Source organism: Leptosomus discolor, chromosome 1 (genome assembly GCF_034619465.1).
Source record: "Leptosomus discolor isolate bLepDis1 chromosome 1, bLepDis1.hap2, whole genome shotgun sequence".
In the NCBI taxonomy this organism is placed as follows: Eukaryota; Metazoa; Chordata; class Aves; order Leptosomiformes; family Leptosomidae; genus Leptosomus; species Leptosomus discolor.
In genome coordinates, this window is record NC_141391.1 from 124834877 (window position 1) to 124851242 (window position 16366).

General features: G+C 41.8%; 3 protein-coding genes across 5 annotated transcripts in view; 1 reads left to right on the forward strand and 2 right to left on the reverse strand.

Annotated features, from left to right (window-relative positions):
* Nucleotides 1-1165, reverse strand: part of TBC1D23 (TBC1 domain family member 23) — a 36791-nt gene extending 35626 nt beyond the window's left edge. For all 3 annotated transcript variants that reach the window (XM_086478177.1, XM_086478164.1, XM_086478170.1), the window contains exon 1: nucleotides 1118-1165. In XM_086478177.1, coding sequence (XP_086334303.1) covers nucleotides 1118-1161 — 44 coding nt within the window. In that variant the 5' untranslated portion in view covers nucleotides 1162-1165. The remainder of the gene's footprint in view (nucleotides 1-1117) is intronic.
* A 1899-nt stretch (nucleotides 1166-3064) lies between these two features.
* CMSS1 (cms1 ribosomal small subunit homolog) overlaps nucleotides 3065-16366 on the forward strand; it is a 248792-nt gene continuing 235490 nt past the window's right edge. Inside the window, 1 exon segment of the mRNA XM_086463764.1 lies at nucleotides 3065-3125. Within this exon segment, the coding sequence (XP_086319890.1) occupies nucleotides 3065-3125 (61 nt within the window).
* FILIP1L (filamin A interacting protein 1 like) overlaps nucleotides 7196-16366 on the reverse strand; it is an 85299-nt gene continuing 76128 nt past the window's right edge. The window contains exons 5-6 of the mRNA XM_009953624.2: nucleotides 8943-9127; nucleotides 7196-7286 (exon numbers count right to left, since the gene is read on the reverse strand). Coding sequence (XP_009951926.2) covers nucleotides 7196-7286; nucleotides 8943-9127 — 276 coding nt within the window. The remainder of the gene's footprint in view (nucleotides 7287-8942; nucleotides 9128-16366) is intronic.

The following is a 16366-nucleotide window of genomic DNA, read 5'->3' on the forward strand; positions in this document are numbered from 1 at the left end:
ACTTTGAATCTGCCACATAAAACAAAGGCTAGAAGCAAAAACATCAGATAGGAAATGTTCATAAAAAGCAGGTCTGTGAAGTAATTGTTTGTAAAGTCTGTACGTGGAAAGGACAAAGAGCAATGCTGTGGCACAGAACCACAGAAAGAAAAGAAGTCGCATGCAATGCAGAAGTGCAAAGAGAAAAACACAGTGAAGATGCACAGAAACGGAGATGGGGGGTGCAGCAAAAACAGCTTCGGTGTTTAAACACAATGTTTATTTAAGCCTCAGCAATCTTAAGTGAATACGCATGCAACGAATGCTAAAATCACATCACTGTTACCATCAAAATGGTCCTATAAATGCTCCAGAAATAGTCTCTATTCTTGTCCTAGAGGTTCAACGTAAAATCCATTGTAAGTAATGGCTACACTGGAGGAGGGCGGCGAGCAAAAATCATTCAGAAAACAAGCCAGGACCTATTGTTGTCACCTGTGCTTGAGCAAGTACGCGGAGACAGGGGAAGCTGAACTGAACCAAACAAAGCAACTCCACTCCAGGCAGACCGGCGCACACATCGAGCAGCTCCTACCCCGTATCAAAGCTGTCCTTTTAAATTGGAGCAACCTCCTCGCTCCAGGACGGGCACAGACAGAGGCCGCCCCGTCTCGCCCTTGTTTTGACGGCGGCGCTTCCTCTTTCAGGACCCGGGAACTACCGAGCGCCCGGAGGCGTTTGCCCCGGGGCTGCCCCAGGCTCCCACCGCGCTGGGGCCGGGAGGGAGGGAGTGTGGGCGGGCGGCGGGGGAAGAAGAGGCTCCCCGCCCCGGGGAGCTCCCTCAGCCGCTCTGTCCCCGCCAAGCGCTCCGCGGCGGTAGGGCCAAGGACGCCACCGCGCCTCCCTCCCTCCCTCCCTCCTTCCCTCCCCCCCCGCCCCGCGACCGGTGAGGGGCAGCCTTAGCCCCACACCCACCCCCCAAGTACGGTGGTTCTCAGGAGGGAAGCGGTGATGGGCAAGGGGGAGTTCAGAGCCTCTCGCCCAGCGACCCCTCCACTCTTCCCTCCTCCCTCTCAGCCCCGCTGCGGAGGGGAGGGCAGGAGGCGGGAGAAAATGCACCGACACCCCCGTAACTCACCAGCTGCTCAACGACGGCGGCGGCGCCTCTTCCCCTTCCGCCATAGCTGTTGACGTGCCCCTCGCTCGGCCGTAAAGTGCGGTCGGGTGGTGGGGTGTTTTTTTTCCCGGCACCCGCCGGTTCCCGTCCCGGCCTCCCCAGTGCTGTCGTGAAGTGAGGGCGCTGGCCGTAAAGCGCGGAAGCCTGGCACGGGAGGTGGGCGGTGCCTGCATGAGGCGGGGGCCGGGCCGGGCTTGTCGCTGCTGCTGCCGCCGCCGCGCCCTTGCGGGGTTCGGCTGAGCCGGCGCCGGGCTGGCCGCGGGAAACGGGGAGAGCAGATCCCCAGCGGCGGCTGCGGAGAGGCTGATGTTACGGGACTCTCCCTCGGGAGGCGGGAGCTGCCCCGCCGTGGGCCGGGCCAAGCCCCGCCTACAGAGACCCCCGCTCAGGCAGCTGGCCGTTGGCGCCCGGGTTTGCCCGGCCTGGGCGGGAGCCGCTCTCCAGCGCCCCGGGGAGGGTTAGGGCTGGGAGCTGGTAGGTCCGCGGCGGCCTGGCGGGGCGGGCCGGCGCTCCGCCGCGGCGGGGGCACTGAGGGAGGCTCTGACGAGAGGGCCGCCGCTGCTGCGGGCTGCGGTCAGCTGTCCGCCATCCCCTGTGCTGCTTCAGGGCGGGCTGGGGGGAAGGCCCTGCCGCCAGCGGCTGCAGGTGTCTTCCTCTGGACGGCTTAGGAATCGGTTTCCCCGGCAGGGGAGCCGTTCTCTGAAAAAGTTGAATATTTTCGGTTTTCGTAAAGGTGAACTGCTTTACTACGTATGTGTTGGACTATTCAATGACTTCCCCTACAGTCAGTACTGTGCCAGGCTATACTCTGCGAGTAAGAGAAAATTCACAAGCTTCACACGAGAACCCTGTTTCCAAGGGCTAAAAATCACCTGCAATACTCCCTAGCAACCCCGGGGTAGAACAAAACTAAAGCTCTTGATCACGCACGTTTCTTACCTAACCACACCCGCAAATTTTTTTAAAAAATAGCATACTTCTATGAACGTTCAGAAAAATGATTTGAGCAATTTGTACATGGAATAACAGTGCCACCTTATGATAAATTCATGTCCATACACTTGACTGTTTTACTTCCACAGTGTGCTTCGGGATGTGCTCCGGCAAGTAAATGCCCAGGCTTTGAGCGGGACTGCTCCTGCGAAGAGAGACACACGGGCTTAACCTGCAGGGTCTGGATCCTGGAGTCACAACATTCATTCCAAGGCAACACACAATGTTTTCCTATACACACTTGTTTCTCAGAGAAGATTATATGAATAATCTTAATCAAGAAAGTAGGTATTTGCAGCCTAAAACCAGATTCAGGCAATTAAAAAAAATAATATTGTGAAGGAGAGGGTAATAATTTTAGCTCATTTCCTCTTTTTTCCTGCTTCATCATCATTTAGGACAACAGAAAATGGCCTTAATTTGTGCCAGTGGAGGTTTAGATTGGACATTAGGAAAAATTTCTTCACCAAAGGGTTGTCAAACATTGGAACAGGCTGCCCCAAAAACCGCGTTGATGTAGCACCTGTAGGCGTGGTGTAGCACCTGTGTGGGCATGACAGTGTTGGGTTGACGGTTGGACCTGGTGACCTTTGAGGTCTCTTCCAACCCAATGACTCTATGATCTATATTTTTCACTGAAAAAATCCCAACAAAAAAAAACCCCATGCACTTTAAACACCTACTTTTATTACTTAGGGAAAAAAAAAAAAAAAAAGTTGCAAAATGTTCTCGAGGCACCGCTCCCTCCCGTCCCCAGGCCCACACACCCCAGCAGCTCTCAGGGGCCCCGCCTTGCCGCCGGGCGGGCCGTGCCGGTGCGCAGGCGCGGCCCCGGGGCTAGAGGGGGCGGTGCCAGTCGCGGGCCGCGCGCGGCGTGGTGCCCCGCCCTCCCCGCGTGGCGGCAGCGGCAGCAGGATGGGGGACACGCTGGAAGAGCCGTGGTGGGAGACCTCGCCCGGGGCCGGCAGCGGTCCAGGTACTCGTCTCCTGGAGCTCGGTCCTCGCGCTGGGCTTGACACAGTCTTCCTGCGGGCCAGCCCCATCCTCCCCGGCCCTCCTTCCTCCTTTTCGTTTCACCTCCCGCTCCTTCCCCCCCCCCCCCCCCCCCCCCCGCCCCTCGCCTCCAGACCCCCGCCTCTCCCTTCTTCGCTTTTACTTTACTTCTCCTATTTTTCCTCTCACACCCGTTTTCCTTCCTGTGCCTGTTTTCCCCTGCTTGCTCTCCATGGCGGTTTTGCTTGTAAACAAAATCTCCGCAGCCAGGTGAGATCTGATCGTCTGACCCGTCAGAGCCGGGATAGTTCAGAGGATGAAGCGGCAAACGAAGACGCCGGTACTGAAGTACCGACAGGAACCCACTCAACAAAAACACATTGAAGCAAATTTTAAAAAGCGAGTTGAGGGGAGGGGAGGAGAGGAAGGAAACCGCTTGCTTTGAGTTCAGAGCTCAGCTGTCCCCTGCGTTCATTTAGCTTCTAAACGGTGTTTGCTTCGACACCGAGTTTCTTTGATGAAAGGTTGTTGCATAACGTGTGTTGATTGACGTTACCGACGAGAAGTTACAGCTCTGAAAGGCCCTGGAAACAATAAATCCATAGTAGAGCCTTTGGAGGGAAAAAGATGTGTGGTACTTGAAAAGCATCACCCACGTGCTCACTGGGGTGTCTCACATCACCTTTGCCATGTGTTACTGTAAAAGGGCAGGAGTTAAACAGCTTTTCTGCAGCCATTGCTCTTTGGAGTATGGCACTGTGGCCGATTTGTCTCTTTTTCTGGTGGTTATAATGTCTGGCTCCTATACTTGGCTTTTTTTCAGTGTGTCTTAAAGCACTTTGCAGTCTGTGGTTGCATCTGTAATCTTGAGATTTAGTGTGGAAATTTAGGTAGATCCAGGCAACTAAAATGACTTTAAGACTTTTATAGTGTCCTGTTTTATTGTTATTTTTTAATTGATTTTCAAGTTAATTTTTAGAATATAATACTGGTAAGAGTTGGGAGTTATCAGTACCTCTGGAAAGATTCCAGATCTTCCAGTGCCTTGACAATGGTTTCTTATTTCCTGTGAAAAGGTACTTGCATAATAGTTTGAGAGGGAGCAATATAAAAATTGTACGTATGTAATAAAGAGGAGTCGTAAGCCCTAATAAGGCTCCTGAGCATTCCATTTTTATTTTTCAGTCTCATGTAGGTTCCTTAAGCAGTTCCAGTTCCCATGGTAAATGCTCTTCCTTAGGAATTTTTCATTCAGGAGTCCTAAATATCCTAAGAGCCTACCTGCACGTTCTGCGAACCAGAAGTTTCATTTGGGGTGGGTGGTAAACTGATTTTTATGAAGTTGGCAGCTTTCTTTTAGAAACTGGACACAAAGCAGGGCTTGGATGATAAACTTTTGACATGATGGATAAATTATCTGATTTTGAGATGAGACTGTGAATCGCAACTCTTCCAGTTACATAAAACTCCTTGGGATTTTTGCAGTTGCATTGTGGAGCTCCTGAAATAATTTAGGTGGGAAGGAACCTCTGGAGGTGTCTAATCCAGCCCTGTGTTAAAAGCACTATATGTGCTTTACTCAAAAAACATTCTTTGAATGTATTACGAGTGATGATTACAGGTGAGCATTGTGCAAACCGTGTACTCTGCTGTCCATATCCCACCTTTGTAAACTTGTCAGATGCTTTATGTGGAGTCTGTTGTATTAAGTTGACACAAGCTGTCAGTAAAGTAAGAGCATCTGTTATTTTATTTTGTGTAGCTATTTTTCACATACAACAGATGTAAAATCAAAGGTTGATTTGTACCACATCTTATGGGTACTGTAAAATGCCTTAAAATCAGTTGATATGAAATAGAAAATAAGGGTTTACAGTGTACAATGTAAGCAAAAAGAAAATAATTGCCCATTAGTGAGCACTTTTGACAGACTTGATCAAGTTTATTTCTGTGAAACATCAAGTTTCGTTAAAAAAAGTTTACTATGCAACTTCATTTGGTGATCTGTTTTAAAAAAGCATCTCTGCCACAACTCTAGGTGCAAAGCAGAAGAATTCAAAATGTGCTTTTTAAATACTGATCTTTTGGCAAGTCCTTTAGGACTGGCCCTAGAGTAAGTCCTGACCAGTGGAATATTATTCCTAATATCTCAGTCTTCAGTGTCTTGTATTTTATCAACTTGTAGTTAGAAGAGGCTACTTTTAAGATGAAGTGTGTGAAAGACATTCAGACTCAAAGGGTATGAAAACACAAAATATGTATCCTAGTATAAGGATATATAAGTAAATCTTAATTTGCTTTTGGCCACATCATTGGAAATAATTATTTTAGAATCCATATTAAAGAATATAGGTTGCTCTCACTTTGAGACATTCATGTTTACACCACTGCATGTGGTTTATACATGTAAAAAACCTAAAACAAACAAAAAACCGACAGAGAAACCTCTGAAGGGATTGCCATCTATTTACCTTGTCACATGACACAAACTAAAGAATCTTGCCCAGTATCTTCTTCAGCAAACCTTTAACTTTGAGAGGAGATTTGTGGAGACAGTGGTTAGGGATTATTTTCTACTTATCAGTGTTGTTTAGTGTTACACATGTCCGAAGTCATTTAACTGCAGGCCTTCCTTCCCTCCCTTTTTCCAGTTCATGTGACAACTATGTCCATGCTTGAATATGATTTTTATATTGCATTCAGAACTATAAGGGAGAGGATAAGGAATACTAAGGAGTTTGTTAGTACTGGTGAAAGACAGCAAATTTTTCCTTGTCCCTCCATGAACAGAAAGAACATTTCTCACAGCACTATAAATGTCCATATCTTGCCTGTAGCCAGCATGCCACATCTCCTGAGCAGTTTGAGGGAGAGACTTCTATTTTTCAGAAATTCTTCCAGTTTCCTCCTTTTATGTTACCCCTCCTTATCTTTCGTTCTCCATGCTTTCTTTGTCTCCCTTAATCCCGTAAGAGTGTGGTATTCCTGTTGGTCAGTTTGTTTAGATTCTTAAGTAAGAGCCTATGTGGGCTATATCTCGCATAGGTAGAAATGAATCGTGTCGCCCCAAGAGAGACAAAAGACAGGAAAACTTTTATGTCAGCAGTACAAGTAGGTGAGAAGTATAATATGGTACCATAGAGGATGATTTTAACAGCACTTGTGGGGTCCTTTGTGGGCTCTAAAGCAAAGGGTGCTATTGTGCAAATTAATTTATTTTGCCAGAGATTTTCCTTTTCATTCTGTAGACTGGCAATAAAGGGCGCCAAGTAGCATCAATTTGTAATATGTGATTTGCAACTACCAAGAAGCGGACTGTTTGTTGTAGCACATTCAGTGGGAGTTTTGTTGTTTGATCAGAGCTGAGATCTGTTGGCAGACTTTTGTATGGAGAGGTTTGTATCTTCTTTTTTTTTTTTTTTTTTTGTTATGATTCACCGGTGAGTTGCTGTCCCTTCTGATGAAATTTGTTCTTGTACTGACGATATCTCTGATAAGCATGCCAAGTTGACAGCTGTTCTTTGAAATTTGTTTTGCTTCGCATTTACATACTCTGATTCTGCAAGTTGCAGAAATGTAGTGGTGTGCTTCTGTGAACTTTATTTGTATCTGAGCATACATGATATGAAGCCTCAGAACTTTATAGTTACCTGCAGGTTTCATGAATAATATTTCAAGCCTTTTCTCTCTTACATGGAAAAGTCATTTTTTAATTTCTGCGTTTTGACACGAGTGTGTCTTGTGGGACACAAGCTGAAATAATTTTTCAGTAGACTGATCTTGTTAAACTTTTCCTTTTTTAAGTACTCCTAGAGAATTTCTTGTGGAGCTGTTGAGGGTGGCGTAGGTTTCTGTTGTGGGTTTGCAAAAATAGTCACACAGCAGTGCTAACGTGTTGTACTGTCTCAGTGGTTAAGTTAAACTTTTAGCTGTGAAATAAAAGGGAAAAAATCGGGTGACTGAATGCATGAAAATCTCTCCTTGCTTCAACAAAAGGATTGTGATTCTGGCTATGGCACTGTAATCACCATCAGCTTTTGCTTTATTTGGGAATTAGGATTTGGCAGTTCTTAAAGAAAGACCTACGTGAAAGGAGTTTTCCCACAAATTATCAGTTGAGCCATTTAGATTGTTGGAATGCACTCTGTTAGGGGAAGAAGAAGGAGGGAGACATTAATACCAGGGAAATAATTTAATTTTTATGTTCTTAAACAGTAACTCACGTTAGTTGGTGTTACAGGATTCCGGGGGGGATCGGGGGGGTGGGGTGTGTTCCTTGCAGTAATAGTATCGTGTTAGTTTTAGCATTCTAAAGTGGAGCAGTGAGAAATTTTCTTGTCAGAGCAACAGTTGCTATTTTTCAGAAAAATGAAAACAACGAACCCGGAGTCTCTTTTAATATTTCGGGTTGTGGGGTTTTTTTGGTGTGGCTTTTTTTTTTTTTTTGGTGCATTGGCTGAAAGGAAGTTTGGAGTGAATTTTAGGTCTTTTTAAAGAAGTTATACTTTAAGAAGAGCAAAAAGGCAAGTCCTTTCATGGATGAACCAGAACTACTTGTGCAAAGAGATAGTTTGGTTAAAAAAAAATTTCACTACGTTATGAATGCAGTTACCTATTTTGCTTGAATGTGAACAGTTGAGAGGAAGGGCGAAACTGCGGAGGAATGTACGAATAAAATTGCACTTCTGTGTACATCGCAACTTACTGTTAAGCTTGACACAGATTTTGATCAGTTCCAAAATACTAAGTGAAGTGAAATCCAAATACTATAGCCCAAATAAAATGGTGAAAGTTCCTACAGCTAATATGAACAATATGCATCTCAGTTCTTGCGTCTGTTTACCTAAGAGAACATCTGCACAGATGCAAGTGGGGATAATCACACTGGTTAAATCAGAGGAGAGAACTGTTGATCTTCAAATCATGCTTTTAAAGTGATGCTTGGCACAACAAGGAGCTCTGCATTTCTTTAACTTCTATGCATTATAAAAGAGCAGATTTCTCCATACCTCTCTTCATTCTGTCTTTAGTACTGAGCATAAGATATCACAAAATGTTAGGGTTTGGAAGTGACCTCTGGAGATCATCTAGTCCAACCCCCTTGCTAGAGCAGGACCACCTAGAGTAGGTCACACAGGAACGCATCCAGGCGGGTTTTGAATATCTCCAGAGAAGACTCCACAGTCTCTCTGGGCATCCTGTTTCAGTGCTCTGTCACCCTCACAACGAAAAAGTTTTTCCTAACGTTAATATGGAACCTCCTATGCTCCAGCTTGCACCCGTTGCCCCTTGTCCTATTCGTTGGACATCACCAAGAAGAGCCGGGCTCCATTCTCCTGACAGTCATCCTTTATGTATTTATAAACATTAATGAGGTCAAATATCCATACTGAAACACTAGACCAACTTTGAAAACAAAGTGGCATGTCCTTCAATCCCTCTTCATTTGATTGACCATATGTTTTTATAAATCTGCTGAGACAATTAGTATTGTTATTTGTGGAACACATCAAAACTGAATTTATAGTAGCAACTTATTTGAGTCTCATGTGCTTCTCTACTGTGAGGGCCAAATTCTGGAATTACACCAGAAAAGTGGGAGCAGAGCTTGGTCCCTGCAGTCATGCAGTTACCTGTGGCTCCTAAGAATTTGTCTGTCTCTTGTTGTCCTGTGATTGGTGACCATTGATGTGCTGACTATGTGGATGGTTTCAGACTTTTCCCCAGTGGAAACAACTGCTGTTGAGATTCAAATTGCTTAAATCCATTTCAATGTCATAGATCATAGAAAATTATTTACCTTCTTCCTCCGCTTTGAAGGCAGGTTTTAGACACAGTCCTTATAATGCGTAGCTTTCTAGAACTGCTGTCTTGGAGTGGTTTGTTCAGATGTCCGGCAGGAATTTTGACAGGTACTTTGGTTGTGCTTGTAGGCTTTGGTTTGGGGATCCGAGTTGGAATTGAACGTCGGAACGCATCAGTAATCTTGAAATAAACCAAGAAAATAAGTCATGCATTAGGGTGGGGAGACAGATTGTATATTTAGCTCATCAGTGTCTTTTCCACTTCGTAAAACTAAAACCATTGCTTTTAGAACTCTTTGTCTGAACTTTTTTTCCTCTCCTTGGTAATGAGAGTGTACCTTTTTATTTAACTGACTAGGGCTCTGAGGGCTGAGTGAGTGATGCAATGCAAAGGCTGTGAACTGTGTGACTTCTCTTGAGTGAATAATCAGAGAACTTCCACATGCAGAAGCAAGTCTTGATTCAGTCCTGAGTAGCAGGCAGTACCTAGCTCATACTTCACTGTAAGAGGTCATTCTTTGAAAGTGACCACAGCAAAATGACCACCAGAAAATGCATCTGTTTGTAAGAGAGAACTCTCCCTCCAGAATCCATCGTAGTCATATTTAATTGCAAAGACATAACTTAACAAAAATTAAAAGTTAAAATGAGCCCTTAAAAGGGATGAAGACCTGTAAAGGCAAAGGGATTGTTTGAAAGGTGCCATATCTGAAACTAGCGTTAAACATGTGCTACCCATCAGAAAGGCATTTTACATCACAAGTATTTTTATATACCTTTTATTGTTGAGTGACAGAGTGAAAGAAGTTCACGGGGTTTTTTTGAAAAAGATTAAGTGGAAATAGTACTCAAATGAGGACAATAGAAAACAGCATTGGAACTCTCATGAATTAAGTATGAATAAGGATGAGCTAGGTCAAAACAAATTTTGAGAAACAACTTCCTAGTGGCCATAAAAGTATGCCTGGAATAAGTATTTATTTTAAAAAAAATGTGTCAGAATTCAAAAGCCTGTCATTTAGCTGTAGATAATTATATATGACAGGAGTTCTCAAAAGGATGAAGCTGATCCATCATCACATCATTGCATGTGCTCAGTATGGAGGAAAGTTTGCACATCAGAGATGTGCTTAATGGATCATGAGTCAGGGAAAAATAAATAACCTGGGCTAATTGAAGTTTGAGAACAGAGATAGAAAGAATAGTAGTGATTCCCAGAACAATGTGGTATTTTTCCAAGAGTTCTGAAGGATTACTGAATCCTTATTAGTGATATGCAATCTGCCACTGAAATTGCTGGTGATGCTAAAGGGATGTGATGCCACTTTTAGAGTAAAGCTTCACAGAAGATTCGTAACTGCTGAACTGATCAAACTGTAGAAATGACAATAAGAAATAGCGTATTGAACCACATGGTTACTAATTTTGTGTTGGGGAAACATCCACATTTGTTGTCAAGGATAATATTCAAATATCTGCTAGTCCTATATTGTTATATAGGTATATGGTATTGGATTGTCTAATAATGAACTAGGCAGTGTCTGTGAATGTTCCCAGGCACTGGAACTGTTAAATTGTCGGTAGTGTTGAATTGTTTGAATGGCCATGACCTAGATCTAACTCTGGGACAGTTCTGATGCATAGCTTGGGAGTTAGCCCAGAGGAGGGTTAATTTGAGTAGGTAGTTTGTATCTGGCTAGGCTGTTTTGGAGGCTCAGGAAGTTTCCTGTAGTTTGGGTTGACCCGTGTTGGAGGGACAAATGTAGGTGCCTTTAACTTACTATTATAGATGTGACTATGTTATATCATGATTTTGCAAAAAAAACCTAGTAGTGGTCTCTAACAAAAGAATATTGGGAGAGAAAAGTTTCTGTGGAAAAAGAAGGAAAATTCTTACAGTTAAAAAGTGGCAAGTGGATAGTAAGAAGAGCATGTAGCCAGTTTTCATAGTATGGTGGAGACACCGTCTGAGCCTCACAGAGACCTGTGATATTCAACATATTCATAAACTGCATGGGAAGAGAGTTAGTACTGAAAAGATGACATTTGTATATGGTATAAAAGGGCAGGGTATTAGCAACAAGAGCTGATAGTAATTCATGGTGTTGAGTAATAAGGTGATAAAAATGTGTTAGTTGAGCATTAAAAAATATATATGTGCAGAAAACTAGTTTGCATACAGTAATAAATATGACATCTGTTGTCACTTGGAACACAGATCCTGGAGTCATGTAAATGGTCCTCATTGTTCAGTAACAGGCAATTGTCAAACAGCTAACAGGCAGGTTAGGAATTACTAGGAAAAGAATAGAAGAAAACAAAACCAATCATTTTTCAGTGCGTAAATCCATACCATGCCTACATTGTGAATGTTTTGCAGAGTTTTGTCCAAACTGCTCAGAAAAAGGTATGGCAAAATGCAGAAAAAGGTGGCAAAGATGTTCAGTTACGGAATGGCTTCTGCATGAAGATTAACAACATACAATAAACCTTTTAAAGTTTGGAAAATTGATTGTGGAGAGAAAAAAACAATAGACGAAATCTAGCCTTATAGTGAATAAGGGAATTCTCTTTAATAACATGCTTGAGAGGCCATCCATTGAGGGGGCTTAAAGATAAGTGAAAAGTAATTTCCTTTGTCAACGGGCTACGAAACTCATTGGGACAGGCAGTTTTTGAGGTGATGATATATAAATTTGTTTGGAGACTTTACCCTCATTGATGACATCCATCAAAGACTGCTAAACACAAAGACATGATATAGATTTCAGTTGTGGATAGCCAAAAGCTGTAGACTGCTAGAGGCTCAGTTTATTACTCTGTTTGCCTGGTACGTAACTTTTTTTTTCATAAGCATTTACCGCTGGTCACTACCAAAGATGATTTACATAGATCCTGGGTCTGAATATGTGTAACTCGTTTATTTTCAAACCCAGAAAGTGTCGATTTGTAGTTGTGTGGGTTTGTTTGGTTTTGTTTGTTTTTTTTTTTTCTTTGTTTTTTTTTTTTTTTAATACATTGAGAAAGGAAAGAGTTTGACTTTGAAAATAAGGAAAAAGGAGATGGGTTTTTCTTTGCTCTGTGTTCCTTGAAGATTTTTACCTCTAGGTGGCAGCAAAGTTTTTCTTTTGTGCTGCGTCCCAGTATATTCACTAAAAGCAGACTGAAACTTGTTAAATGCTGAATAATAAAAAAAAATCAACATGCATTTTCATGGTAGTCTTGAATTTTAACACTCATATGGTTAGTATGCAAGGAGGAAAAAAAATTTTAAAAAACAAACCCCAAACCGAAAAACCAAAACCAAACCAAAAAGTGTTTTGCTTCAATTACCAAAGGCACTATGTTAAGAAAGAAGGGGTTGATGTTGGAGGGCATAATTGTGTTACTGCTGTATGGCCTTCCTTGAGTACCGAGTTGGAATAGTTTACGGTGTATGGCCTGGTAGACGAGGCACAGTACTGAGAATGAAATATTTGGGTGGGCTGTTCCTAGCAGTGCTACTGTCTGATGTAAATTTAGAGATGATACAAAATGTGCCTCAGTTTCCTAACTATAAAAAGAATTAGATTAGCCATCATTTGCTAAGCATATTGAAATTAAATGATAAAAATATTTATGTAAGTCTTGCATGCTAAAGTGCGATTGTATCTCTAAGAAAGCATTGTGGGGGTTTTGTTTTGTTTTGAGAAGTGTGCACGTTCAGAGTAGGCTACAAAGTGGTTGGAAGATTCTGTCTGTAGTTAGTTGAACAGCAATGTTAGTACTTCAAGAAGGTATTTATAGGCCCAGGGTTTGTGCATCTAACTGGTATTCAGGTTCTAAGGCCTTATTAACTCAGTGGGAATTTAGGTCTGAAAATACCCCTGTGTTCTGGTGTGTAGTTTATGCCAGCTTCCAGCTCATTAAAACCACCATTTATAATTTACAATATAGCCTTCTGAGCCGTCAGATTTAATTTCAAGCAAAAATTTTTTTGTGATTCGAAATTATGTTCTATTTTACAGTTCTGAATGACAGTATTGAATACATCTAAATTACTATCACTTAGTCCTGAGGGTTGCATTGTAACTGATAACTTTGTCAAGGTTAGGTTTGCTCACAGTGTTTATACTGCTGTCTTCTGTGTATATTTGCTTATAGCCACAATAACTGAATTGATGCAACTCCTGGTATAGGCTCAAAATTGAGGGTAACAGCTGTATTATAGGGCTTTTTTCCTATGCAAACAAACTATACTGGTGTTAATTTTCTGTGCCAGAACAACTAAATTTGGACTTCAGTGATTGTACAAATCTATTTGTATAGCTCTGACTTGTTGTAGGCAGGGATTTAACAAACTGTCCATCTAGTTCTCTTCTTCCTCATTCAGCACTTAAAAATTGGTTTATTTTTCATAATTTCCAATACAAATTCTCAAGAGGAAAAGCTGAATAACTTAAACTTAAGGAAAACACTTGTTGACTCTTGTTGAATTCATTAAATGTGTTGCTAGATCAAGGACTAAACTTTGTTTATTTTTTAAAACTTGGTACTTGACAAAATATGAATCTTGGATGTAAGTTGTAAAAAGAACATTTTGGGTCAGTTGAATAGATCAATGCTTAAGCTGCTGTAAGATGTACCTGTAAAAGAGGGAATGGCATTATGTGGGAATTGCCTGGAAAGCACTTGGGAGTAACTATTAATCAAGTTCTGCATTGGTTGTTTTGTCTGTGTACTAAAAATTCTTGTGCAATCCTCTTAGTTCCGTCCCCATTACTTAGTGTAGAGGCATGCTTGTGTGTTGGGATGTCCATTTTGGTTTTGGGCAGATCTCAATGACTGAAAAAAAACCCTGTGTAGATTTTGGTGGGCTTTTTCAATTTGACTTTTAACTCTTATCTATGTATGGCAAGCCTGTGTGCACACCAAGAATATTCAAATCTCTTCAAATGTATGCACCCTTTCTACATATTCATTTTCTCCTTCAAGATGAATCGTTTTCAGTCTTCCCCATTCTTTTGTGGACACTTACTTGTATTCTGAATTTGCTGGCTCTGTGTTCATCATTGCTGTTTAGTTATGGCTCCTTGAGTTTCCCACTGTAGGCCCCTCTCTTTATTTACTGTCTTTCCAAGTGATAGAAAAGGAAATAAGATATGTTTATCCTTCAAAAAACAAGCTCAGCCGCTTTTTATGTTGTGGAGAGCCCTTGTGAGTTCCCATCAGTGCTCTCAAAGTACCTCTAGAAATGAGATGTTACCCAGGAGCTACCTATTGGAGTAGTTGTGCGGTTTTTCTTAACTGAATGAGTCTAAACACAGTTAAGTAAATTTTGGCAAATAATTACTGCAACAACAAAGACAACCAACCCCAAAGACATTAAGCTAGTCACACTTTTGAAATTAGAAGATTATGTGGTATATCGTGCTGTAAATGTAACAGCATCATATTAATTTAAGGTGGTAGACTCAGAAAATATCGAAGTTTTTGTCAGTAGTGCTTGCAGTTGTGAAAATAAGCAGTTAAAGCTCATTTTCAAGGCAAGCAATGGTCTAAGAATGCAGTTTCATAAGGATCTTTTAACTTCCTGAGTTTTAAATTAACTTCTGAAGTAGACGTCAATCACCTGTAATAGGAGTTGGCAGGAGAAAAGGTGTTAGAGTGAGAATTCGAATACAGTGGCTGTTTGTTATTTCATAGTGAATGACAGCAGGTACTTCAGAGACAGGGACAAACAGTCCATGGGTGATAATTGTGGAATTTTCACATGTGACTGAAAATGGCCCTTTTTAATTTCAGAAAGTCAACTATGAAAGCATGCTCTGATATATCAGGGTATATATTCCATACACACTTTGTTTTTTTTTCCCACGAGCGCAGAGGTGGCTTATCTGTTATTTTTATGAGCCATCAGGTATTTTTACCACAATACAAAGCTTGCTTTCTGTGGAGTGGGCTAAGGCAAGTGTGTGTGTGGGTGTCAAAAAGAGAAAATATGTCTGTTTCTGTGCTGTTCAAGTAGTTCTCCTACCTTCTTTAATCCTTTTTTTTTTTTTTTTTTTTTTTTGTCTGAAGGTGTGATGTATGGTTTGCTTCCTGTTTGAACTGTATTCATTTGAATGGGGGGGAGCATGTAGTACTTCTGCCATTACCTTTTTACAGTTATTGTAGGACTTGACTTAGGAGAAATAACTTTAGATAAGGTTCTTTTTCACTGCTTAAATTTTTAGCTTAAGAAATTTAAGCAACAGAGTATCATTTTCAACTTTAGTTAAAGTGGCCAGGGGATGGTGCTGAAGATCCTTTACACAGAAGTCCACATATCTGTATGCGCACAAGTGTGCCTCTTGTCAGACTTAGGTTTGTTCCTGGATGATGCAGTCAGAACGTAAGCCACATCTGCAAGTGAGAATGAGGTAAGATTAAGTGATGAATCTGAATATTCCCTTTGGTCTCCAAACAAGATAGCTTTGGCTGAAATTTCTGGTTAGGCCTTCTCAACTGCACAAGGCATTTGGATAGTTCCTTTTCTTTCACTGGGTCCTGGCATCTGTATTCTAGGGATCCAGAGGGAAAATTCTCAGTTGCTCTGCATTTCCTTTTATGCAACCCTCTTGTGTTCATGACTATTTTGAGATGTGTAAGCAGGAGGCAGTATAAATAATCCTTATACTTAGGTTGGTAGGACCTTAGCCAGAATATTGTCTGGCTTGGGGCACTGTGTTGTCACACCATTATAAAGGGCTCTGCAGAGAGAAAATGATTAGTAGTCGGTACTGTTGTACTTCAACTATTAGGTGGGAGAGCAGTTGGGTTTGTTTAATCTGGAGAAAACTGAGGAAAGACATGAGAATTATCTTCTAATATGTGAAAGTCTGCTTCAGAGAAAATGGCTTTCAAAGTCCAGTGGAGGACCAGGAAAGCAATTACTGGATTACAATTTCAGCAAAGGAAGTTTAGAAATTAGCAAGATTCTCAATGGCAAGGATATTTCAGCCCTGTTACAGATTTTTGGGGCAACTGTGAAATTGCCATTGTGGAAGTTTTTTAAAACAGGATGAACCAGGCATTTTTTTTTTTTTTGGAAGTGTTTAAGTCAAGTTATAGCAAGGGAATAGGCTGGAAAATGTCCTGAGGTCCTTTCTGAGCTCTGTTTCCTGTGATTTCTGCTGATATTTGGCCTATTACTCAGCACTCTTGATTTCAATAATATGACCTATTTTACAGAAAAATCTGTATTAATATTAGAAATAATTTCCATATATGTATTATAATTTGCACTCATATACCCAAATGGTCTTATTTCCTGAACACCAAGTTTAAATGTACTTTCTGGTGGGGGGGGGAAAGAAGTGTGGTTGGACAGAGTTGGAAGGCAGAAGTTGTGTTCCTAATTACTAGAATTCTTTTATGTGCCTTGCTTTTCTTGGGACAT